This window comes from Rhodnius prolixus, unplaced genomic scaffold, assembly GCF_049639745.1.
Source record: "Rhodnius prolixus isolate KJV_2025 unplaced genomic scaffold, Rpr scaffold_1, whole genome shotgun sequence".
Lineage (NCBI taxonomy): Eukaryota > Metazoa > Arthropoda > Insecta > Hemiptera > Reduviidae > Rhodnius > Rhodnius prolixus.
In genome coordinates, this window is record NW_027411581.1 from 10,899,441 (window position 1) to 10,926,034 (window position 26,594).

A 26,594-nucleotide genomic window follows, 5' to 3' on the forward strand; every position below is an offset into this window, starting at 1 on the left:
GTTATTTCATTTTTCTTTTTAAAAAAAGTTGTAACTCTTTAATTATTTTAAGACTAATTGAATCGGCTCTTGTAACTTTATTTAAAAATTCGGTCTCATATTTATTTCTAAAAGTAATTATTCTAAACCTATTAGCCGAAATAAAAGTAACCTCACTGGACTAAAACAAGCATCAGGATTGTTGCTTTTTGTTTGTTTTCTTTGTGATTGGTGTTTATCACTTTTGCATGTTTTAAAATAGTTTTAGTAATATATTATAACTTATAACGACTAAAAAAAAGTAGTTTAAGAAACTGGTGAGAGTGAATACTGTTTTTTTTATTCCTAAGTTGGATCCCCTATGAACATCGCAAATTTGCTATATAATGTAGTGATGCAGTATTTTGTTAGGTAAAACCTAAGTACAAATCGTTCCATTGAAGTACCCGAGAAGATTTAAAGTTGCAGGTAATTATAGTACCAAAGTGTTACCTTCCAGTTATAATCTAGTGTAGAATATTTTTAACAGTAACTGGGTGTGAAGCCTGTGAGCATGTTTCGAAACGTAAATACTAAACATGAAACATATGAAGGTTGTTCTAAAACATTGCAGTGGTGTTGAGCTACCAACCAAAATATTTTTTAACTTGTTTCGAATTTGCAATAGTAAGCATTTTCAGAATGCATTTTATCACCATGATTAATAATTGGCTGTCACGATGTGTATCTAAGGTCTTTATGCTCAAATAAATTTAAAATGGTTTAATCTTAATTATCTATTAAATTTTGTTGTTGTTTTTTTTCTCAAGAAGTTTAGAATTCGCCACATGTGTTTTATCATAACCTATACGTTAATTTCAGAATCCTTGTAAATGTTGTATGTATTTTGGGAGTATACTTAGAATTTACTCTTAAACGTACTTTCAGATTTTGAATTACAGTATATAGAAGTTGATAGAAAGACAAAAAGCTAATGACTTATGACGCTTTGCCCATACACAAAACCTTTTTTTTTTTATTCTATCGACTGCTTGTTTTAATCAAGTTCAAGTTCTCATGAAAAATAGTTAGAGCAGTAAAAAAAAAAATCGTCAAATTTTAGCCATTATAATATTAACCTTGCTTTATTGGTTATAATTATGTAATATTCAATAACCATATGATGCCTGCTATTTTTTATTTAAATCATGATCGGTTTGTAATTTAAGTTGTTTTTTTGGTTTGTTGAAGGTAGATTTGGATCTGATGATTGCTGGAAAAGGAAACTTCCAACTTTTCTAATTAAAAGGCATTTTTCATTTCAATCAGTGATAATGGCTTTACCAAGTAAAGCACAGTGCTACGTTGATGTCAATTCTCATAAGCCGAAGGAATACTGGGATTACGAATCACATTCAATTGAATGGGGTGACCAAGATAATTATCAATTAGTTAAAAAATTAGGTCGTGGAAAGTACAGTGAGGTTTTTGAAGCCATTAACATTGTAAATAATGACAAGTGTGTAGTTAAAATGTTAAAACCCGTTAAGAAAAAAAAAATTAAAAGAGAAATCAAAATTTTAGAAAATCTGCGAGGTGGTAAGAACATTATTACATTACTTGGAGTAGTTAAGGATCCAGTTTCAAGAACTCCAGCACTCATTTTTGAATATGTTAATAATGTAGACTTCAAGCAATTGTATCAGACGCTTACGGATAAAGATATACGTTACTACTTGTATGAACTTTTAAAAGCTTTGGATTTTTGTCACAGTATGGGAATCATGCATAGAGATGTGAAACCACATAATGTCATGATAGATCATGTTAATATGAAATTACGCCTTATTGACTGGGGTCTTGCTGAATTTTATCATCCAGGTCAAGAATATAATGTCAGAGTTGCATCGCGCTATTTTAAAGGCCCAGAACTGTTAGTTGATTATCAGATGTATGATTATTCATTGGATATGTGGTCATTAGGTTGTATGTTCGCAAGCATGATCTTTCAAAAAGAACCATTCTTTCATGGACATGATAATTATGATCAGTTACTGAGAATTGCTAGAGTACTTGGTACAGAAGATCTTTTTAAGTATTTAGACAAATTTCATATAGAACTTGATTCAAGACTGTCAGATATTTTGGGAAGGCATTCAAGAAAAAGGTGGGAAAGATTCGTGCACAATGAAAATGAACATCTCGTATCACCGGAAGCATTGGATTTTCTTGATAAATTATTAAGATATGATCACAGTACAAGATTAACAGCAAGACAAGCCATGGATCATCCATATTTTTATCCAGTTGTTAAAGGTTCTACCCATGATGTAAACACAGCTGCTGCAAATTCAATTGTTGTTTCGTCCCCAATGGCATGAATTCCGTTTCAATTATTTATTTTGGTTTTGGAGAGATTCCATTCTGAAGAAGCAAACACAAATTTTAACGATGAAGAAAACATTTACATATATATTTATATATATAAAGAAAATCTTTTTGTATAGTCCTAGAAACTTATATTCTAAATAAGGTTCTAGTAATTTTGACCGTTGCTAATATATGTATTGCTACATCGAAATACCAAAATTAATAATAGTTATTAGCAGTAAATCCAAAATGCATTAATCGTTTGAATGCGTTCTTTATTTTATTTATTATTTTTTTTTTTTAATTAAAGAGATACTAAAACTTGAAATTTAAAGAATTTTAACGCATTCAAACAGAGTTGCTTATTTTTTCAGAATTTAAGACGATTCCTAAATTGAGAGTATTAAAGAAAAAAAAAGTTTTATTTTCTGTTTTCTATCCTTTTTTCTTATAATTTTAGATTTTTTTTTTTTAAATGGTGTTATTAAAAATTACCTTTTTTTAAAAAAATAAAAAGCTAAGTGCTTACCACAATTCAAATATAACTAAAGTTGTAAATATTTTTTACATTATTCCATTTAGTTCTTTATATACATGTTATATTTATACAAATACTCTCTGAACAAAAAAAGAAGAAAAAAAGAACTTATTAAAATTTATGGAGATTACTTGAGTAAATTACAATAGGTTCCTTCTTGGTTTTTTAAAATTTATATCAGCGTTGAAATTATTTCATTCCTTATAAATTAAATTTTTAAATAAAAAAAAAAAGGAAGATACCGATGGTTTTTCAGTTTAGCATTATATGGCAAAATTTAATTCGTTATTGTGCCATCAAACATACCTACAAGGTACACTCTTCAATTTTATGTTTACTCATTTTTTGCTCTGTCGTATTTATAAAATATTGTTGAAAACCATCAAAATAGTATATTTAAATGTTGCTAGTTTTCTATTTCGTCGCAGTTGTTCTATTCAAATATATTTCTTTATCTGGTTAATACTATTATCTAATTATAAATTTATGTTCTTCCTTTTTTTGTTTAGCATAATTAGCAATTATTACTAATTATTATTAGTAATTATTTTAATTATTATTTAGTGTAGCTATATATTTTTCTTCCACCTGTATTTCTTATCAAATATATTAGTTGTTTTAAGCATTAAATTTATCTAATTAAAACATCCTCAATTTGTTAAATTTATTGATGACAAAAGAAAGTTTAGAAACTGGTGTACATTTCGAACTTTTAATGAAAAGAAAAAGCTGTGAGAATTATTACTATATTGAGAAAATCTTTTCTAATTAAATTTTGAGTTATTAAAAAAATAAATAAATAAGAAAGTTATGCCAAGCAATGTTCTTGTAGACTAAGATTGTTTTTTCTATTACTTTTGTGATTGTACGGGGGATGGGGAATGTAAGTGCTGTAGATTAATCTCAAAAAGTTAACGAACAATTTCTTATTATATACCTTTAAAAAGTACGTTTAAGAAATTTTTTCATTTATTTAATTATTATAAATTGATCCAGAAACCATCAAAATCAAATAAATTTACGCGAAAAGACAAAAGTTTTGTGTTGTAAACGTTGCAATGTGTAATAATATGAAAATTGATTATTATTAATGATTATTTAAGTAATTGTAAACTTTCAAACCGGAGTTCTCAACTTTTTCTTCTTTATCAACAGACTCGCACATTCACCCGGTTAAAAAGTGCTTCAGTATTAAGTAGCTATACTCAAAGATTACTTTGTTGCAAATTAGCACTGGCCATAAACCCCATTATGGTCAGAGGCGCACTTAGGGTGAAAGTTTAGGGGTCAAAATATTTGAAAAGATAAAAGATAGTTATAAAAAATATAATGGCAATGTAGACTGCAGTCTGTACTAAGAAATTCCAGCTCCAAGGCAAGACTTACTTTCCTAAATTTGTATGGAAAATGAATCTATCAATTGTATCATTCCAAACCTAATTTCCTAGTGTTAAAATTGGACAGAAGTTCATGTTAGATTCAATTCTGTAGGTGTTGACCAGCACAGTCAACCTGTTCCACCACGACTCAGGAGTTCTGGTGATGCTCATTAAGTTAGACTTAAGAGTTTGGAATCAGGAGTTTCTTTCCAAACGCTTGGATTTCTCTTCTCCAGAGAATCTGGATCTTACTCAAACAAGTCTTTCACTCAGACTTGGTAAATACGTGTCTTGAAGTTTTTTATTGTAGAAAATTCTTTACTAAATTGGCGTTGACAGGCTTTTGCGACGCATATGTTTACTGCCTGTCCAGTGATCCGTCAAGAGACCTCAATCATCCGATATTATTGTATTCATATTATTATTAGATAATATTATTAGAAATATTATTGTAAATTCAGGCGAGAGGCTACTAATCAACTTTTTCGTCGGTCTCTGCCCACGATTACTAATATTTTTTGACCCCACGCTCGGTGATTTCTCTAATGCGGCATTTTGCTCTGCTGTGAACGTCTTTGGCCGGTTGAGAATACCTCCCGGTACAGTCTTGCGTCACCCATTTCCTTTGGTGCTGAATGATAGGCATTCATACAAACTTACTGACAGATCCATAAGTTTAATTTATTTACTTAATTATTTAATGACATCTGTTATTATTGTACGTTTTATAGTTTAAAAAGATCATGTTGCCTAAATTATTTTTTAAACAATCACAGAAACAATTTCACTAAGAAAGTGTTGTATAATAAATGAAATAATATTTTTTACAAGATAAAGTAATGTATTTAATTCTAAACCAATATAAAAAAAAAATTCCACTGCCTGTAATACTTCTTCTCATAGAGTTTTTCGTCTGAATAACGGGAAAATGACTAATTTTATCTTGAAAAAGATAGGCTGTAAAACAAATTAGAATAAAAGCTGAAAAGAAATTCATTCCTTCTTAATTCAAAGTGTGGAAAAGAAGTTTATCGTATCCATATCTTACGAATCATAGATCAAGCGATGATTTTTGATCTCAGTGGATACATTTGTTTCTCCTTTACAAATTTTACTCACATAATAAGTTATTAGAATTATTGTTTCTTAATCAAACAAAATTTTTCCATAAGATAACGCCTAATTATTAATTAGGTTTGTCAAGACTTTAGTCTCTTTTTGGCTATACAAATTCAACTCTGAAGTTCGGTCGGGTAACTCTGGTTAGATCTAAAGAAAGCAATTATAATTTGTTCATGGTAATTGTATTGACCCTAGTTAAATCCACAACGTTCCTGCTAGAAACCCCAGTTTAAATTGCCTTGGCAGAAGAACCTATGCTCTCTTTACTTTTGTTATTTCTAAAGTTATGACTAATTTAAATTTCAATATTAATGTATAACAGTTATATTTCTTTTCTTAGGTGTTAATTATGAAATAATAATAATTTCATTGTTATTTATTTTTATTGTTTTTCTTAACCAAATGTTCGAAAAAATAAATTCATAAATTCGTTAACCCTATTCAGATTAATACAGTAAGTGAATGAACAATATTTTTAATGATCCAAACTCAAGATTAAAATAAAATGTAATTGTATTATTTATATAAAAAAAAAAAATAGTTGATAAAGTGTAATTTAAATTCAAAATAATATTTAGTAATCATATCATTAATAATATGTAAAATGTGGGGAAAATACAAGATTTATTGCTGGTTGTATCTATTAATTTTTATTTATACATACAGATGTGTCAGTTTTCTATAACTTTTTTCTCCCAGTATTTTCCCATTATTGTGCTGCAATAAACATTTGATAAGTGATTCTTTTTTGTATTTTTTTTTTAATGATTTAAGGCGCGTCAACATCTGAGGTTATTGGCGCCTGGAGCTTTTCTCAGTGCACTGCCGGCCTCTGGACAGTGTTCTCCTGTTACAGACAATACTGTGAGATGTGAGATGAAAGAAGCTCCTAGGGTGAGAAAATCTAAGGGCCAGCAGCTGGATTCGAACCCGGGATCTCCGCGTTAGAATCCAGTTCATGGGAATCCAATATGCTAGCCGCATAGCTAATCCACTCCTTTTTTGGTTATTGTTAGAAATTTATCAATTTAGGTAGAAATATAAGTCCTGCATAGCCAAAATACTTAACGTTATGAAGGGTTCCATTTTAATGAAAAACATTTCGTAATTACTACTCCACAATTTTCAATTGGCAGGCTTTAACATAGAATATGTTTATTCTATTATTAATCAATGTTTAATGAAGGGGAAATGAACAAGGAAAGAATACTTTTACAGGATCCCTTTATTTGTTTTTATGTATTATCGCCTCTTATCTTGCAATTGCCAGAGGTCTCATATCGCGAATAAAAAATTGCATCTTGCAATTTCACTGGGTACAAGAGGAGTTTCCTCTTTCCAAGCTAATTTAATGTGAAAAACATATTTTTATAATAATGATAAAATTATTTCGTTGTAATTTTGTTGATTATAGCGCATTTCTTCTTATTCTCCAATGCTTTTTTTCTTTGATTAATACTTGAATATATGTATTGTTGAAGATGACTGTAAGAAATCAAATGATGTAATGTGGTCAATATGTCTTCACAAAATAGGTATATCGTTTGCTAATGCCCATTTATTTCAAGAGAATAATTCTAAAACAATAAGGGGAATTGCCTGTGCTGCATAGCTAATTTTTACTAACAAATTGTTCAGGTTGTGCATGGCCAATGTTGCAGGCAGAGTTCATAAATTTCAAAAGGACCTATTAAAAAAATTATTTTACTTAGAAAGAAGAAAACTGTTTAAATAAAAAGGTTATTATATTATTTATAAGCATTAGTTACAAAAATACAAAACATATTCATAATTTACAAATAAAACAAAACGAGGTAACTAATTCACCTAAAACAAAAATACTAGCTTTCATCACACAGTTTGTTCAATCAAATATTAAAAATTAAAAATAATAAAATAAAAATATCATCACAGATAGTGTAGGGTATTTGTTTTTATTAATATCTTAAGTTATATTTTTCATTTTAGTAACGCTAGAATCAATGTTAAGTAGTTAAAAGATAAATAAGTACCTAGCGTACTCAATTCATGTTTCTTTTGTTTATTTTAATTGTACATATGAATACAAAAATAGGTCTCAATATTATTATTTGAGAATTTTTAAAATTGTTATTAAACAACCATATCTGGATAGAATAATTAGAAAAAAAAGAAACAAATAAAAATCAAACTTTTCCTGCCCCGAATTAATTCCCACACTTACTGGTTTAAATTTTAAAAAAGGAAGCACTTGTTTTACTGTTGCTCCTGCGGATTGGAAGGCTCAAGGCGACCTTCATGACCAACAAAGTTAAAAAACTGGAAGTAGGCTCCAGAACTTTAAATTTCAAGAAACTTTTCTTAATTAATGTCCGCAAAGATATGTATGTGCTTACAAATTTCGTAAAACTAGTTCCCTTAAGGGCTACCTTCCCTAGTTTCTACACAAGGGTCATTAACAAATGGACAGTATTTTAAAAATACAATCAAGTTTTTTCATAAACAATAAAACAACATAACTTGAAACAAAATATATATATATATAGAAAGTAAAAGTGACTTTTAAAAAAGTATTATTAATAACAATATAAAAAAAAGCCCATCAAAGTATTGATATTGCAATTTTACTTTTTATAGGCACAACTGCCACTTCTCTCACAGATTAAAACTATTCATAAAATCAACTTTGGTTGTATGGTAAGTTTGTATACCGCAAATATTCTATAAACAATACAAATAATGTTTTATGTTTATAATAATGCGGCCACTAAATATTAAGGTCTTCCCATTCTTCAGGCTCCCTCACGGTTAGCCTTACTCTGATCGTAGTTAGGTTCTTTAGGGCGGCCACAGTGGCTGGGGGTACAGGATTCTCTCTAAGATCCACATCCGCAAGTGATGGACTGTTTTTCAGACGCTCTATATCCACTTCTGTAAAAATTAATTGAATGGTCAATATTTTTGAGTTGATGAGATTAATAAAAACTAAATTATATAAAGATGTACCTACCCACAATGTGATTATTGTTGGCATTAAGGGTGGTCAATTTCGGCATTCTATATGCCACAAGTGGTAGATTGATGAAGGCATTGTGAGAAATATCCAATCTTTCCAATTCAGCCAAATCTCCCAATTCATCAGGCAATTTACTCATTTGATTGTTGGATAAATTTAATTCTGGAGAAAAAAATAAAGATATTTAATTAAAAAAATTATTCACAGTACTTGTGCTTTATGATCAGAAAGTGCTGCACTCTATTAACTCCCTCATGTATATTTTGCTCACTAACCTGTTATTAGAGAAAATTTGACTGCAAATTTGGGTGGAATTTTAGTAATTACATTGCTGGAAAGATTACAAGCTTTCAATTCTGTGTGCCTCATTAAATGATACACTGCATCTGGTACCTGCATTAACTGACATTCTGACAGATCTGAAACAAATTAAGAATATAAAAACATTTGACTAAATGATAAATGTTTTGTTTTAATTAAAAACTGGAAGTGAGGGAATTTTCTTTCCTAAAAGAGAAAAATGTTTGAGGTTAGAATAAAAATAATTGAGCATAATGATGCTAAAAATATCATTTTTTAAGATGTGCGGCCAACAAAAATCAAACTTTAAAACAACGTATTAAATTTATTAAAACAAACCAGCCTTGTTTTGCTTCTTTTTTTTTTGTAGGAACGTTTAATTAAGGAGAGGTAAGATAATCTTTTTTGTCACAAGAGTTTTCTTAAAAAATTATTATTAGAAAATTACAGGAGCAATTAATCTATGAACAATTTTTTTTTTAATATTTAATTGAAATGAATATTATAATTATTGGTGTACAGTTGAAGTTTTTTAACACTTTAACATTTAAATTGGAACAAACCTAAAATTAAACTTTCTTGGGCACCTTCACAACGGAGAATTACACGAGTCACACCACCGGCCATTACTAACTTTATACTAAAGCAGGAAATAGTGTGATCTCATTTTAGAGTACCAGATAAAATCTTCTTCTTTTTTTTTTAGCACGACCTAATTGCTTTCGAGTTGCAAATAAAGTTTCTGACCAAAATCCTTAACATAAAATCTTTGCTAGAAATAGTTGTAACCTGTATTAAATTAAATTTAAAAAGAAATAATAATAAAAACAAATAGGTAAGATTCATATTGGACTGCAGTACAGTGAACAATCTAGGAAGCGGAAACTTCGAAGTGCTGCTCTTTAACCTTAACAAATGTTGATGCTTATATTATATATAATAGCTCAAGGTTCAAAGTTCTATTCTAAATTAAAGAGGGGGACACCTTGTACTTTACGGCCTTCGTTTTTGCAAAAATTAGGGTCTGTATGGAAAGGAAAAATCCATAAATGGTCACTATGTATAATATATTTAAAATTTCATTCGGAAACTAATAAATACATTTCGCTGGTGTAGGAAGTTATTTAATTACTATAAATGAAAGATTAAAAGGAATCAAACCATTTCATTGCGATTCACACAGATATCGAGATTTAAACTTATTATCTTATTTAATCTAAACTATTTATAAGATAGTTAACACGTTCCATTATTATTAACGACCTTAAAAATCCGTGATTTAATGAAATATAAGTAAATTCAAACTTTTCGTCGACCTCTTAATTTATTGCTTGTTTGTTCTAACATTACGGTTGTTGGATTTTAAAGAAGCCCACAAAAGTAGTTTTGACTACTTCTTATTTCGTGGCCAATCTCTTATCGAACTATAAAAATGTGGAATATGAATTTTTTTAAATTCTAATTAACCAATTTTCTGAAAACTCGATTTTTCATTTAATATTTAGTTTTAAAAGTAATACTTTTAAAGGAACTATCACTTTCTTAGATTCCACATACTGTTTATTTTGAAAAATGAAACATACATCTAAAATTTGTCTAGAAATTTATGGAAACTTTTACCCCGTATTATATATTTATATTATATCATACATTTTAATTACATTTAAATATATCTAAACAAAAAAGAAGTTTAATTTGGTTTAGCTGACACCGTAGCCTAGAACGAATCATTTTTCCCATTACAGGTAAACTAAAATTCCATTACATCCGGTTCATCATTCTTTTTTCCACACTTCAATTATTATCACTTTCTATCATGGTTCCAAAAATACGTTCATTTAGTTAGAAGTTTTTTAACTATGGAGATTTGAATGTAGATTAAGAAGCTTTTTCTAAAGAAAACTTTAGCACTGAGTGGGGGGAATTAAGGCCTACATTGCGAATACTTAAACTTGGGTTAAATTAAGGGTTCTAATCCTGCGGGATTTAATTAAAAAGCAATGAGAGAAAGAGTATGGAGCTGTAGTTAGCAGTAAACGCGGGAATTAACCGTGATGGGATCTTTCGCGCGCTTACTATTTGTTCTTTTCCCGCGTTTACACTTCACGGTGAGGCCAGAGGCATTCTACAATTATAGTTTATGGTTCAACCGGCACTTTATTCCTGTAAACAATTTTAGATTACACTGCGTTCGTTTAGTGTGGCAATTTATTTTTTGTCAGGATTAAGTCTTGAGGATAAAAGTAAAGAATTAATTTATATTATTCCATGAAGCACTTTACACCGAACACTATTCGGTTTATTATTATATTTGCGCTAAAATTTATTTTCATTAATATTAACCTAATTTCGTACTAATAATATCAGAATTACGTGCTATTATTTTGGTATCGCGCCAATGTACATTACGTTGCTCAAAAGAGAATCAAAGCCAGAAATAACAGCGAAGTTTTTTAAAATTCATTATGGGGATAATTTTGCAATACTTTTATTTAGAAAAAAATATTTCTCATATGATGACAAAGCGGAAGTTGGATTAAATAAATGTGAGAGAGAGAGCAGTCAAAAGGAGGAGGTAATACACTGAACTCTGCCGTGTATTCGAAAAGAATTCAGCAGCTGAAAATTTAGCAATCATGCTGAACTGATACTCAAGTTTCACCTCCTTGTCCAATCATTGCAATTAAGCAGAGTCAAAGTAACCTTAATGTTCTAAAATAATTTTTTAATGGTTATAGAAATTATTATTCTCTATTTCCTTTTTTTTTTTTCCAATATGTAACAAACAGGAGAAGAGAGGCGCCGCGATAGCCGAGCGGTTAGAGGCGAGACCCGCAATGCTAAGAAGTATCGTGGTACATTTGAACGGTGTTTTTTGGACCAGGAGGATTGTGTTGCTCAACTTTTTAAAGAGTCATTTCCTATACTGTTTTTCACTTAGAAATATCTGACCAAAATTAAGAGTTGAAAGAAATCAAACTGTTTGAGGTTATGTGTAATATTCAAGGAAGGTTATGGAAAGAATTGTTTGAACTGGACATACATATGTACATATGTACATGTCTTACAGTTAAGTCTGAGTTTCATATGTTTTGGTTTGCACAAACCCAAAGTTAATTCAAAAATTAAGCAAACTAGTTAAGATGTAAGTGTTTAAACAAGAAATTTTTTTTGAAGTGCAAACATCTTTATAAAGACAGGTTAAGAGTTACAATAAAAATAATGATAATAAAAACATTGTACAATAAATAATTGCTTAATATTCGTTTAGAAGATACAGTGCATGACGATCAGTCACAAGTTAGTTAATCCGAGAAATGAGAATTTAATAATTTATTATATTTTCAATTCTTTACTAGAAATGTTTACAGAAAATAAGTAACAGTTGTATTTTCCTGCAAAGAGGAGATAGAGTTTTCTTGGAATTACTTTTTTCAACCGTTAAAATGAAATTGCTAATATGGAATTGCAAATGAGGTTGTGGGCTGAATTCTGGAACAAGTAACGCAAGACAACACTCGTTACGCTTACAATTCTAAACTGTTCATAATTTTTTTACATTTTTTTTTTTCAGTAATTCAAAATTTTAGATCAAACTTCATAAATGATTTATTTTTGTTTCCATTTTAATATTTTTTAAAATTATTTCTCTTCCATTGCATTTTATTTAAAAAAAAGTAATCTATCCCAACATCAAAACATTAAATTTGTGAATAAAATAAACAGCTTTTTACAGAATTATGGTCTCAGAGGTCGAGCGTGGGTCATTGGTAATGCTCTCTTTAGAGGAGAGTCTTTACACGTCCTCTTTGTCATTGCTTAGAGCGCAAATGATGAGTATGCGCGTCTGTTTGGGTGAGCAGAATTATGACCACAACGAAAAATAAGGAATTACCGAAGTGGATGCTTTAGAGGCACAGCTCGATTAACAAGGTTCATAAACATTCAGTGAATTTAAAGGCTTACTAAGGACTGAGATAGTCCGGGTGAATTATTCTGCAGCATGGAAATATTGATATTCTTTGGTGCAGGAGTTTAATTACTGAATAGTAAATGGTAAATATAATTATTGGTTTTTGAAAACAAGAAAAGTGTAAGTGAATAACAATAATGCAAAAAGGAACCTCCTCAGAAGGTTATGGACCATAGAGGTATGTCTGATAAAATAAAGAATGTCATTTGGTATTTCTTTTGTATAATTGTTTAAATAAAGAGTAAATTGTTATTAATACAAATTGGTATGTGGTGCGTTTGTTTATGTGTTTTTAGGAGTTTGAGCATGAATAAAACCAAATATCTTGAATCTACAAAAATCCCAGAAAGCTAATATTTTATATTCCAACTATAAAGTTATAAATCCCTAGACATTCCCTAACGCATTCGGATTTCCTCTTTAAAGTATCAATTGAGGGACATATACAATTCTATAATTGGAATAACGTAAGTAATCATTAATTTTTTTTTTTAATTTGGAGTTAGAGCCTGGAGAACTGTAAAGAGAAAATTTAATGGAGTTCACTTAATATTTTTGTATTCTGCTAATCAGCTGTGAAATTAAGTACATAGCTGCTTTGAAATAACAAACACCATGTTTTGTTAAATAAACCTATTTATAAAACTCAATTATAAAAAAAAAAAAGATTACATATTAAAGATATAAAAATAATGAGCTCGCGGCAATACAAGCTCTGCTATAATACCAAAAGCTAGAAAACATCTTTTCAGATAGGGGATATAAAAAAAATCATTTTTTATACAAGAGAAACAACTGCGTAGAAGACCTTGTAATCTGTACAGAGGCAGATTGGTCCGTCGTCACTCTCTAATGTATATTTACATATGAGAAGAGAATGAGAGGAGAGATACAGGGAACTAGAGAAATAAGAAATAAGAGTGTTTTTGGCTCGTGGCATAAAGAGAGAAAGCATTCTGAGCAGTAGTCAGCTGTACAGTTCCGCCGTCATTTTTAGAATGATATTTATAGTAATAACAGATTTTGCGTGTTTGGGCTTTCCAATGAATTGAAATAGCTGTTTATTTTAATACGAAAGTAGGCCTAAAAATAAAAACATGACGGAAGAGAGGCGGACGGCTGTTATTTAATTGTGTAAAAGATGTTTTTAATAAATCAGTTTGCAAGTTTAACCAACTGGTTGAACCATCTGTCTGCTTAACGATGTACTTTTAATGTTCCTGACTTCTAGTATTCAAACCAATGTTCTTCTTTTCATTCACAGTTTCAATATAAATTTCCTTAATAACCAGAATGGTTTGTTATTATCACTACCACTAGAGATCTAGTTTACCAAGCTCCTTTGGTTCAACCAAAGAACCTCTGGGTTAAACAAAAGTAACACAAGCCGAAACTAGAGCGAAACACCAGTCTCAGCTACTCATGATTGCCAACCTATACCGAACAAATAGGACAACAGCTTAAAGCTCTTCCACCAACATCCTGTTCCGACCAAAAAGAATCTGGAACCTAATATCCTCACTCACGAAAAACAATTTGTCGCAAGATGATGGATGTAATTTTCTCGGTTACAAACATCCTAAAAGAAAGGCCCTATTAGATATCTAAAACAATAAGGAAACCAAGCTAGAAGACATAAGAGAGATATCCGCCAACAGCCCTGTGCGGATTTCAACCACCATTTTAGAAATCCTGATATTCTCTAAATTCCAATTATTTTAATCAATTTCATACATAAAATACACGGCACCAAGTTGCAAATAGTCTAAGGTGTTAGTTTAACTTCAAAAAAATATATTATAAAGAAGCTAACAATTATGATTACTGCATTATATTTTCTTTGCATTTATTAACAATAATCGAATGGGAAAAAATATCAGCTATATTTTCCTTAATATGTAGATTGAAAATGTATGTGAAGCAGGTTGCATGAAAACCGGGTCGCTACATTGCCCTCTCTCTTAACCATTCTTTGAAAGTTATGTGATAATATTACCAAATAACTTCCTGAGATTAATTAGGCCTTGGCCAGTGAAAAGATTGTACGATAATTAAAGAAGTATGGAAGCGTTCGAACACCCCTCTCCTGCCTAGCAATAAGCAAGTAAGCAGGAAGTTTAAAGTTGCGTAAACATGCAACATGCGTGTTTCACACCACAGCGAACTGTACATGTTAAACACAAAGCTTATACATTTATACAAAGTTCACTCATACATACATACACAGTATTATCTTTAGAAATGATTATTGTATCTGCTACACTTTACAGTGTAGAATATTTCCATTTTTATAACAAATCTACGGGGAAAAAAGTTACGATAATGAAAATCTTTCCGGAATTCCGGAACTAATATTTACATTGTAATTAAATGCTACATCAGTGCATATTCTCTTGGTTCCTCTCGGAATTTCACTCCTCTTTCACCCATCACTAATTTAGTAAAGACATGATTATTGCAAATTAAATCAATGCTAATTGGAATATTGTATTAAGGAACTTCTTCGAAGTTTGTTGTCTAATTCAATTATAAACTTCCGCCGGAATTATGCGATATGTTAATTAATGTACAAATTGAACTATTTATTTGTGAATGAAACATTTCTTATGTTGTTCATCACAGCCTTTCATTGAAATGTTATCATTAGTTATCGATTTGTTCGTGTGGAAAGTCTAATACAAATCAGTTTATTACATCCAAGAAAACACCTTGAAAAGATTTGAATTACAAAATTACACTTTTTATCAAAAACACGATGAATAAGATGTGAACTGTTCTTTTATAATTTTTTTACTCTTGAAGCGAAACTTTATTTATTTATTTCTTTATCAATACTTTATAATATTTATCTGAAAATTTTACGACTTTAAAATAAGGTTGAACTCACCATTTCTCTTGCAGCAGGCTGCCAGTGATGAGTGATGAAGCTCCATCTAACGTGAATGTCTTTATTTATGGAGTTTTCTGAGATAAGTTCTACGAGATCCGCAAAAAAAAAAAAAACAGTACTAGGGATGAGGCAGATACTATCCATTTCATTTAAGATGACGATGTGGAAATCTGCTAAAGAGTACCAAAGTAAAAAAATAGCGCGTATAAAGTAAGTATTGATGGAAGTAGATGCAGTAAACAATTTGTAGCTTAATTGAAACGCCATGTCACAAATTGCTAGGCGAATTTTGGGCAGTCTAACGGCGTTAAAACCTTGTTTTTTTTTTGCCTGATCGACAACTTCATTCGAAAGAAGAAATTATTTCCACATAGCACTACGATATTGATCTCTTATGTGTGATAGTAAAGTTTGTAGATTTCAAGTTAAGAAAGTATATTTTGGCTGAACAAGGACATCGAAGCCCAAGAGAACACAATCGGGAATAAACTCTCGAAAGAACAAACTACTGATCACTTTCAGTATCACTCTCTTAAAAATAATTAACCAGAAACAAGAATAAAATTTATCAGCTTGAAACTAGAATTTAAGAAATATTCCACTTAAATAAGGATTCTCATTGGAGAACATAAAAGCCTCGACGTAACATTAAAGTACAAGTGTACCTTTAATAACTAGTAATAAATACAACTGTCGGGATTACCCATAAATACTAGTTATACCAACATAATCATATCTCAAAGTTGGCCACCAAATTTTTTTGCTGAATATACTTTTCATAATTATAGCAAATTCTTTACTAATAAATTTACGTGCTAACAATTATTGACAAGGGGAGAAATAAAAAAAAAACAGCTGGCTACTAGCCAGTCGATATAATTTGGTCATCTGATGGAGGTTGTAATGTACACTGCACTATTGCACAAGATTGCATTCATTTCCGTTTAGTACAATAGTTACCACTAAATGTAATCATTCTTTTTCCTAGTTTAACAATTTTTTTTATTTTCAGTTACTAAATGAAAAGAAAAAAGAAAATCGTGTTAACTTTTAGATATCTAGTTTTCAGGAGAAGGTTCAGTTTTGATGTAACCTCAGGTCTGAAAAGAGCGATTACTCAGAATTATTATTAGTATTTATGCGAGTGCGTAAGAGAAACGAAATTTTGCGCCACAGTATTTTATTTAAATATACATATTTACTCGATACTAACCTGAAAGTTATCGTCTAAAATCTCAAATTTTTCATTTTGTAGGTGTTTTTGACTAGAAAATCGTTTCTTTGTTTTTCTTTAAACTTCTTATATAGTTGCTACATACTCTTTTAATTTAATAATTTTTTCGGATAATTCATTCTAGGTTAATGTTGGATAAAATATTAGGGTACAAAATAACCTTCTAAATTTTTATTTTGGATGTTGTGGGTGTTAAAAGTGTAAGTTACTAGAAGCAAATATGGTTCAAACATTGGGCATTTGAAGAAAATGTGAGATAAAGCCGACGGAATCAAAACCAAGTACCAACAATATGTACAAGCTTTGCGGATCTCGCCTCTAACCGCTCGGCTACCGTGCGGTTATTTACTTCACAGAAGTATAATTCATATTTTTGCCAAGAACCGAACGCGTTTTCTTTCTGCTCGTATCTTAAATATTGTTAATCCTACAATCCATAAAAATTTGTCTAGGCTAAATCCTTATACAAGTAACTGATTCTTTAGGAAGGTATACTATGGAGTAGTCATAGTCACTGGAGTTGTTATTGTGGTCAGAGAAAAAAAGTGTTCATCTAACTCCCATAAATCTTAAGATCAGAAATAATATTTTTACTCCTTGATCCTCCTTTTAAACATTGAGCTTATTTCTTCACTTTACAGAAAACTAGGAAAACTAGAAGTCAATAAAGCTAATACCGTAATAAGCTTTATATAAAGAAATATGAATAAAAAGAATCTACGTGACGAAAGAAAGACAATCAGCTGATTATTATTTACAAAAACATCAGCTGTTTTAATATTTACAACATTTAAAAAGCAATAACAGTATCAGGCTGTCCTTGAGGCGGTTAACAACACTGTCACTTAGTTCATAGTAATTATTTTAACAATACATTATTATTGCAAGTATTGTTTGATCTTTCCTTTTTTGTTTCACCTCTTTTATTAAATTAAATTCTGACGCATTATTCCGACAAAATAGTGCCGAAATATTCTTTCTTCCCAATGTTTGGTAAAAGAAGTCGCTGTGGAGAATATTTGGCCCGGCAAACAGGAATGAGTATGGAGGATGTAGTCAAAACAAGAAATAATACGATGGACCTGTAGAGTGATATGAAACATGGAAAGTTGAGGTGGTTGAGTCACCTGAAAAGAATGAACTAGGATAGAGGTAGTTTACAAGCAATCCGGTTGGAGGAAGAGGCAGAGCAAGGCTACGTATAGGATGGTTAGATGACTTGGTAGAATAGAACCTCAGGAGAGTAGGTGGAGACGAGTGGCTTGAGAGAGAGAGAGAGATAGGCTGAAGTGGAGGAATGTAGTTGCGGAGGGTGGACCCTTAATGGACTGTAATGGAAGAACTGCAACTTAGGTTAGTCAAGTTTCAGACTGTTCTTGATGAGCAGATGGTAACAATTTACGGATTTCACAATCTCTGTAACTCAGAAATTAAAGTCGGAATCATTTGTTCCAATTTCCACCTGTTTTATACTTATATTGAAATTAATTGATTTAAAAAATCTACCAAGAATAAATTTGTTCATGTGAACAAAATGTATCAACAAGTAATCTTAGATAAATAATCATTTTAAAATATTTATCATTTTAGACTTATAATAAAGTTATATAAATAAATGTTTACATATTTAAAGTTTGTAATGATTAAACTACAGTGGAAGGGCAAGATGTACTATTATTGGACCGTTTGCTTGTCATGCACCTTGGACCAGGTCCAATGAAGTTCCGGGTTTAATGGACGACATATACATACGTCTTAAAAACTTCTGTTTGTTTTTATCTTTTTTTAGAAGTCTAATAAAGATCCAAGTGGTTTGTTAGATGTGAGACAAGATGAATCGATGAAAAAAAAAAACCTGTTCTTAAATGTTCAAAAACACGAATTAGATGTCTCCCTTGCTATTATTATTTATTTACTAATAGAAAAATACAGCATCAACATCACACACAGGAATTATGGTTTCATTTTAAATTTAAATTAATTCAATTTATTGAAATTTGTTTCTGACCAATTTTTTCGTAGAAATGTTTCGCTTAAAAGAGATTATTTACCCCGGCATTGCTTGAAGCCATTTTATAGAAAAATTAGAAAAAAATAAACCATTTAATACCATTTTTTAGGAGTTGTTTGAGTTGTTTAGGAATTAAGCATATGATTAATTAGAACTACGTTAAGTAATAAATAGAAAAGCAATGAACTGTCTGTATCCTAGCATAACAAAAGAAGATTGTTAAACATAATTACTAATTTATAATTGAATTATGTAATGCAGGATTTGATTCCTGATTCATGGTGCAACTAAGTTTATGTTAAATTATTTTGTTACATCAGATCTCTCTCAATGGAGAAAGGTACATCGTTTTATTTTTAACTGGAAAAGATTTTGTTTTTTTTGTCTGAATCATTAAAATTGTTTTGTTTTATTCCATAAAATTGTTCATAAATTATATATATATATATAATTATATATAATATATATATATATATTATAGTTTCTTATCTTTCTCGTACATTCATTTAAGAGGAAGTACTGAGATCATGAACTTCACACCTCACCGGAAATGTTTTGAGATCACCTCAAAAAATAAAAAAAAGTACGAAAAAAGCATGCGGCAGTGGAAGAAATGCTGGATGATTCTATGCCCCAATTTTTTTGAAGAAAGATACAGAGCAATCAGGCTCAACATCTTGCAGAAGCATTTATTTAAAATGAGGTTATAACGTGTGCCTATACTGCCCACTCCGACAACCCTCTTATCTAAGTCAATACCCAATACATTGATAAATGTCTCCACTGAGAATATGCTAATTAAATAGTCTAGTCTGTCTAGAATCATACTGGAATGCCAGATATGAGATATGGCCAAAGCGTTAAGGGAAAGAAATCAATTACAGGGCAATTCTAAGACTTCCACCAATTTTGTAAAGTTTAGAAAATTGGAATTTATTTTAAATTTCAAACATTAAAAGAATATTTGTCAATTAAATAACAAGAGAAATTATTGCAAGAGGAAATTAATAATTATGTCGTTAATTACATCAAGAGGAAGTCGTGCACACCATACAATGATTTACCCAGCTGTTATTATTTTCTAAAATATAAATAATATTGTCAGAAGTAAACTATATATGTATATAATACATAAGTTAGAAAAGTTACGGTCATATAATAAAGGAAGCCCCTGGATGGAAGGCAAGGAAAACCACTGTATTAACCTTCAAATCTTTCGTCCATATAGGGCAGAAATACGACATAACCTTTCTACATTTAACGTACAATGTTTTGTTTTAATACAAACTTTAATATCCTGTTCCTTGTGCGCTGTCACTGATAATTTTTTTTTAAAAATATATATATTTTTTCTTTTCTGGATGAAAAAGGAACAAAAAGTCGATCTCAATGTTTAGGCCGTTTTTTGTTTACCGATGACATCAGTCTAGTTTTGGTGAAGAACTTAACCAAACCAGAGAAAGTGTGCCAGCGGTTAGAAAGAGAAAGTCACCCCCTCCTCCTCACCGTGTTCAACATCTTTTCTTCTCCTTCAAAACAACATCCGAAAGTGTAGGAAAAGTTAGATGGACTATTTATTCAATTCTCTGACAACGTGATCCAATGTGACATTTTTCATTAATAATTACTTACTCAGACGTGTCTCTTGTCATTCTAATGTCAAATGCATGATTTTTTTTTGCTTAAAGCTTCGTCCAAATTAGTAAGAGGCTCTAAATATGAATTTAGAATTCTTGAGGCTGAATATTTATAACACCTGGTTCAACAAGTTACATGAAAATCCAGTTTGAAAAACTGGAATGGCTTCCGTTTTTGAGTTTTAGCATTATTATTCGAGACCGGTGCCTTAAAGAATAGGTCCTAGGCCCACAAGTGGTCTCATAACCAGTATAATACTGGAACTCTCAATCCTGTCAGTCTCTTTACAGAACCGAACTAGCTAATCCTCCAGAGACAGATCCAAATGCTCTCAATACATTGCACAAAGTGTGGACATTCCCTAAGGTAGTGCGCCATCGACTTTGTATACTCTTCAATTCCAGACCAATTGGACCAATGAGTCCCGCTGATTTTTACCAACAAGTTGAACAAGTGGCTCGCCACACAGGTTCTCTTGTCCAGCAATCCGCGTTACGATGTACCTTAGATCTTTTCTGCACCACGTGATGATCTTGGAAGAATTCTTGAGGCTGAACATTCTTTATAAACCTCTTCGACTGGGCGGAGAAGTTAAAGTAGGCGACGTCTCATGTCTTTTTCTTATAATTCCTTATTTCAGCAACCAAGTAGCTGAAATTGGCAACACGGGGTTCTTGGCTATCGAAGGGTTAAGATGGGCCGCCTGTTCGGCTTTAAATTGTTATAATTAACCATTTTTAACTTTAAAAAAAGAACTTGAACTGTATGTAACCAGTGAGAAGTCGACAGTCAAGACAGAAACTTAAATAAGCCACTGAGTTTATTAACGACTAAAACTAAAGGATAGTACTTTAAAGTTGTGCTACTATAGATTTGTAACTGTTATAGAATTATAGATTATAAATTTGATGTGTGAATGAGAAATTTAAAAAAAATAATAACTAAGAAAATTTTTAAGAAGAGAGGTACTTCCGGATGATGCATTTCCATCAAAATCGAATTATCGAGGGCCCATTGAACAATACTCAATTTGAACTGACAGCAATCAGCTCTTTATACTTTTTTTAGTTGTGCAAACCATAAACGCACACTATATCTTGCGAAGCAGTTCTGGGAGAACTCTTATTTTGTTTATTAGCGCTCTAGTTATGAAGTTGAACAATGCAAAAGAGTATTTAATATCTTCTTTTGGATTCAAGAGAGACTGGGAACATTAATTTCCTGTGGACAACTTCACACTTCTAAAAGTGAAGCAATTTCCTTTTTCGTACTCTTCATTTTTTGTACATGCATACAGCTCCTTTTTCTTCTATGAATACAGTTTCTAGTTATGTACATCTTCTTTTTTTTTAACTTTATTTATTTTCACAACTGCAGTAGATTTCTGCAACAAGTGATGCTGATACAACATGATACATATAGTATATAAATACATGATTACCATGATGGGAGAATTCACCCATTAGTGAAAATCTTAAAGTAGAACATTTCCCTAATAAGAACTGACAATTACTTCATTAAGAAGATCGCGTGGCCACCAATGCTTCAACCGCGTCTTGGAAGATTTATTGGTAATGCAATAAGTTGTGAAACAAGAGGATGTGAGGAAATTGAGGCGTAGAACTTCTTTAGAGTTGTTTTCAAGAAAAACTGATATTCTAAAGTAGAGCTGTTTAGATCGCCAAGTTGCAATCTAGTCCACAAGTGAATCCCAATCAAATTACAAAGTTTCAACTTCCTGCGAATTTTAGTGTTTGCTTTTTTATAAAAATCATTTTTTTAAACTCATGGGATCTTTAAACCTATATTTACGGGGGGGAAAAAAATCGATATAAAAATCAGGGAGCACATTCTCATTTAGCAGTGAGTGAAATTAATAATAAATAAAAACTCGCAATATCAGTGGATTATTTTGAATATCAGAAAGCAAGTAAACGATTTCCATTGATGGTTACCTATGCATGATGTTCAGTTTCCGCTTCCGTTTTTTTTTTTTTTTATTGAGACCTTAAAACGTAAACTTCCGTTGATTATTTTTTGGATTTTATAATGTATTTCCTTTGTATCGATGAAAAACGAAAGAAATATCAATGTCATTAAATCGATAAAGTATGAATTTAGTTAAATATTTCAGTCTATTGTTATTTTCGTAACTTCAGTTGATTGGAATTGGGCCAATGTTATAGTGAATTGTAGCATAAAGAGAAAATAACTTCTACAATACGGCTAAATTACATCGCTATTAGTGAAGTCCATTAAGTTATATTACTGCCATCTCTAGAGAGAAGTGAACCGATCTTTATTTTTACTTTACACTTTACTTCTATCTAGAAGAAAGAATTGCGATCAGGTGAGTTCATGACACTGGATAAACGATAGAAATCTTCCACCGAAAGTAAGATTACGATATGCTTTTTCCACTATTTTTAAAAAAAATAGGCTCTAAAGATTTTTTTCTTCAAACTTCGAACAATGAACTTCCTCAACTTCGTAGAAATGCAAATTTTATTTGAAGGTCACTTTTGAGGGGGAGGATTGAGAAGAGTTCTCTTGAAGTTGTCCTTCTAGATAGTGGTACACAATAAAGGACAATTTCTTTTATTTTTCCCGGGCTAAAATCCAATTTATGGCTTTAAGCAAAACGTTTGAGTACTAGATCTCACCTCTAAAGTGACTTTATCACCAGTATGATATTAATAGAGTAAATGGGAAGTCAAGTTTCCTGAAATTACCCACTTAGCCAGGAAAGAAAAGCGCCAAAAATAACTGTGATTTATTCAGCTGTTTAAAAGGAATAATTTGGTATGTTTTAGAGAAAATACTAAAATTTCCCCATAAATATGTGTACAATATTACAGGTTAGCTTCTGTTTAACCTTACCCAACTACAATTATGAAAATAATGGACTTAATTTCCGGTAAGTTTCTCCTCTAACATATAGGTAAACGGTGACGGAGGCAGGAGTCTTAACTTAGCAGATTCGTTAAATCAAATCAAATATGAAACTAGACTGGGGAACTGAACACAGTACCTCAATACATCCGAGTATTGCGGTCTCGGCTACCAACTGCCTTGGCGCCTTAACTTATTACATCAATGAAAGAGACTGTACTTTACTGGATCCCAAAACTTTTTTGTTTGGCCGGTACACGACATATTATTTTTAAAAAATTCGAGGCATTCCTGAAAAAAATTATTGGCTTTCAACAGTTCACTTAACAATCATTTAAAACTTTGGAAAGATATTTTCACTTCTTTTAGTTTGTTTTGGAAAGTTTTCCCAATGATTTTCTCAAGGAAGCGCCTGAATTAATTTTGACAAGTTCAGCTGATTTACCTTTTTTAACAGTTAGTATAGATATGTTAGAATGATAGAAATTTTTGGAAATGAACTTTTCACTGTAATTAATTAATTAATTAATTGAATAACTAGAACAAAAACTGAAAGTTTTTAAAGTTGATTTCCAAACAACACAAAGATATCGTAAAGGTTTCTGCTAATAAAGTGTAAACTTAATGTGAAATAAGCTCTATTTTCTCACTTAAAAAACTGATATATATTACCATAATTAAATAACTACAATTTTCTAAAAACATTGTGTTTTGAGAGCTCTTCAATTAATTACAGTGAAAACATCCATTTCAAAAAATTTCACAGGTTGGCAGTACTTCCTCTTCCGCAAAAGAAAGTAAAAAATCTGGAGTGAACATGACCGTTGCTTTTTCCAATTAATTGCAGAAAACTTTCCAAAGCGAAACTTAAATATGTTTATGAGGATTGCAGTTTACAAATTACTGGCTAAGATTTGTTAGATAGCACTCATTGATAGATAGAGAGCGCCTAATCATTCATCTCGTTCTAATCAACTTGAAGGAAACAAATAGAAAAGGACCACCAGAGATAATTTTTTCAAAAAATATATGAACTACAAGAGTTGCAATTAGTAACTCAATTTAAGAACGTATAGTTAGAACTCTCAAGTTCTTTCAACTTTTACATTTTTTTGCGCTCATGTTGGTACACAACTTTTATTTTAATCGTTTTCCAGAAAATTTATTTTTAGACACTTCTGGGAATTAAGAATAAAAAAAAAATCGCTGAAATACAGGATTTTAATTTTTTTTTAGTGAATATTCGCTTGAAAGCAAGTGCGAATCTATAGAGTAATTACTTATACATTTGCAAGCTGTTTGCTAAGAGAAAGACTTGTGTTTTGTTTTAGCACATACATCGACTTAAGGAAGGTTCTGAGGTATTCCGTTTCCCTCAAAAGATCATTTATTATAATGGGCTAGTTTATTATTAAACTAAATTACTACTTTTAAAGTTTAATGTAAATTTGAAGACCTCACAGGCAAGATTAAATATTTTTGTGTAAATAATCTCTTTTTTAAAACCCTTTCCTCAGTAATTCATACGTAAATTACAAAACGAGCATACCACTTTCATTTTGTATTATTATTAAATTTAAATTTATTTTTTATTTTTTTTTTTAAGTGATATTAAATGAAGACAAACTAATAAACGAAACATGGATTGGCTAATTAAGAAGGCATAGTTTTGAAATGAAACACAGGAAGTTCAGTCAGTACCAAACTGGTTACATCCTCGGTATACCTGCTATAAGTAACAGTTATACAGAATTTTTGAAATTGTTTTCTTTTTTGAGTTTTATTAAAGCTACTATACATTTTGTGTTAGTTATTATTGTAAATAAATTAGTTTTTAAAAGAAGAAAAAAAATATTTTTTTTCTTTGGATCAGCGTTAGGATCCAAAGCTTCAATTAGAAAAGTAAATGATTGAAGAAGAACAATAACAACTAAGAGGGTACATACCCAAATTGTTATTGTCCTGAGCCTCGTTACAGCGACCGACTACCCTGATGACCGCTCGTCCTGCCAGACGGGTGCAGATCATGTTTGCCATCATGTTCTCATTGTTTGCCGTGTTGGTGATGTCAGCACCGAAATGGGATGATGGAGGCCTCATTTTTGGTTTTTTTTTTTTACTACTTCAAAACAATGATTAATAAATAAATTTTGTTTTCCAGTTTCTCTCCTGTCAACACAATTTTTGTTCACTTCCTGACTATAAAATCTTCTTTTGACTACAGTTGTCGTAACTTTTAACAAAATATTTTGACTGTAATAAAAGAATTATTTTTTCTTTTTTTTTTTTTTAAATAAAAAAGTCAATTAGCCAGCTAAGCGATAACGTATCGACTGAACTTGCAACTAGTCAGTGCAATGTTTATATATGAACAGCTGTGCCGTGCTGTTGGCTGGGTCAACCTATAGTATCAGGCGCACTAACTATGCGCAGTTCATTTTTTTTTTTTTTTTTTTTTACCACTTCACCCCTCATCATACCTCTTCTGCCCCCTCCGCGCAGCAACTATGATTATACCTCTCTTTCGTAGCAGCCAAACAGTCCGTTTATTATTACGTCTTCAGCCAGCTGTTCGCACTTTTACGCAACTTTAAAGAACCGCCGATAGAAAGCAACCCAGAGTCATCCTAACTCAGAGAAGAAAATACAAAACTTGGCACTCAGTGCTAACTGTTATTTTTCTTTTGCCAACCAAATCGCTAATAATGATCCTTGCTCCCATTTCTCTATTTCATATTTAAAAAATCATTTTCAGAATTTTTCTATTAAAAATTCATTGAACACTTTTATAATTATTAGAACATGTTAGTTCACCTTAGTGGATTCTTGAATTTATTATGTTCATTCATTTTTAATATTATTGTAGTATAAGGTTATTCACTGTTTGTTTAAACATCCTTTTATTAATTGCTAGTAAACCACAAGTATGTGACATACAGCGATCAAAACTTACTCAAATAGTGGTGAGAACGTAACTCAATTAGATGTAGACCATTTGTAACGCGAAATTGGAGGTAGGCTAAACTGTCTAGATAAAATGATCAAGCCCTTCCGCTTGGTTATCAGAGAACGGGAAGCGCTGAATTCCAGACAGGGTTGGTCTAATAGATTATCTTATTACCAAACACCGTTAATCTTGCGACAAAGAACCGAAGCGAAGCCTGGAGTAGTCATTTTAGTTTGATTGGAAATTTTGTCAGAGGATAGTGATTCTAAGATAGCTGGATGCCAAGCTTCCTTTAATACAACCAAATGTATAATATAACCCTGTGGAAGATCTTGGCGTCTTTCAGT

The 26,594-nt window shown here is 30.9% G+C and overlaps 2 protein-coding genes and 1 long non-coding RNA gene across 11 annotated transcripts; 2 read left to right on the forward strand and 1 right to left on the reverse strand.

Annotated features, from left to right (window-relative positions):
• Positions 1-234: 234 nt before the first annotated feature.
• On the forward strand, positions 235-6,108 carry LOC141446077 (casein kinase II subunit alpha-like). 5 transcript variants are annotated; one of them, XM_074112485.1, is made up of 2 exons: positions 235-447; positions 1,210-6,108. In XM_074112485.1, the coding sequence occupies exon 2, from the start codon at positions 1,293-1,295 to the stop codon at positions 2,337-2,339; it is 1,047 nt and encodes a 348-aa protein (XP_073968586.1). In that variant the 5' UTR covers positions 235-447; positions 1,210-1,292; the 3' UTR covers positions 2,340-6,108. The 5 variants fall into 5 exon arrangements, with proteins under 5 accessions (XP_073968586.1, XP_073968601.1, XP_073968610.1 ...); XM_074112500.1 differs by having other exon boundaries at positions 1,214-6,108; XM_074112509.1 differs by lacking the exon at positions 235-447 and adding an exon at positions 474-711.
• A 985-nt stretch (positions 6,109-7,093) lies between these two features.
• Positions 7,094-25,676, reverse strand: Sclp (leucine rich repeat containing protein 20 sclp). 3 transcript variants are annotated; one of them, XM_074112706.1, is made up of 4 exons: positions 25,247-25,676; positions 8,638-8,781; positions 8,357-8,524; positions 7,094-8,277 (listed from the first exon to the last, which is right to left on the reverse strand). In XM_074112706.1, exons 1-4 carry the CDS (start codon positions 25,398-25,400, stop codon positions 8,114-8,116), a joined length of 630 nt encoding a protein of 209 aa, XP_073968807.1. In that variant the 5' UTR covers positions 25,401-25,676; the 3' UTR covers positions 7,094-8,113. The 3 variants fall into 3 exon arrangements, with proteins under 3 accessions (XP_073968807.1, XP_073968826.1, XP_073968816.1); XM_074112725.1 differs by lacking the exon at positions 25,247-25,676 and adding an exon at positions 15,523-15,662; XM_074112715.1 differs by lacking the exon at positions 25,247-25,676 and adding an exon at positions 9,226-9,550.
• On the forward strand, positions 10,683-25,138 carry LOC141446307 (uncharacterized). 3 transcript variants are annotated; one of them, XR_012453624.1, is made up of 3 exons: positions 10,683-13,102; positions 15,537-15,735; positions 24,907-25,138. It is a non-coding gene; the product is annotated as an uncharacterized lncRNA (long non-coding RNA). The 3 variants fall into 3 exon arrangements; XR_012453627.1 differs by having other exon boundaries at positions 15,540-15,735; XR_012453625.1 differs by lacking the exon at positions 24,907-25,138 and adding an exon at positions 16,538-17,061.
• Positions 25,677-26,594: the final 918 nt, after the last annotated feature.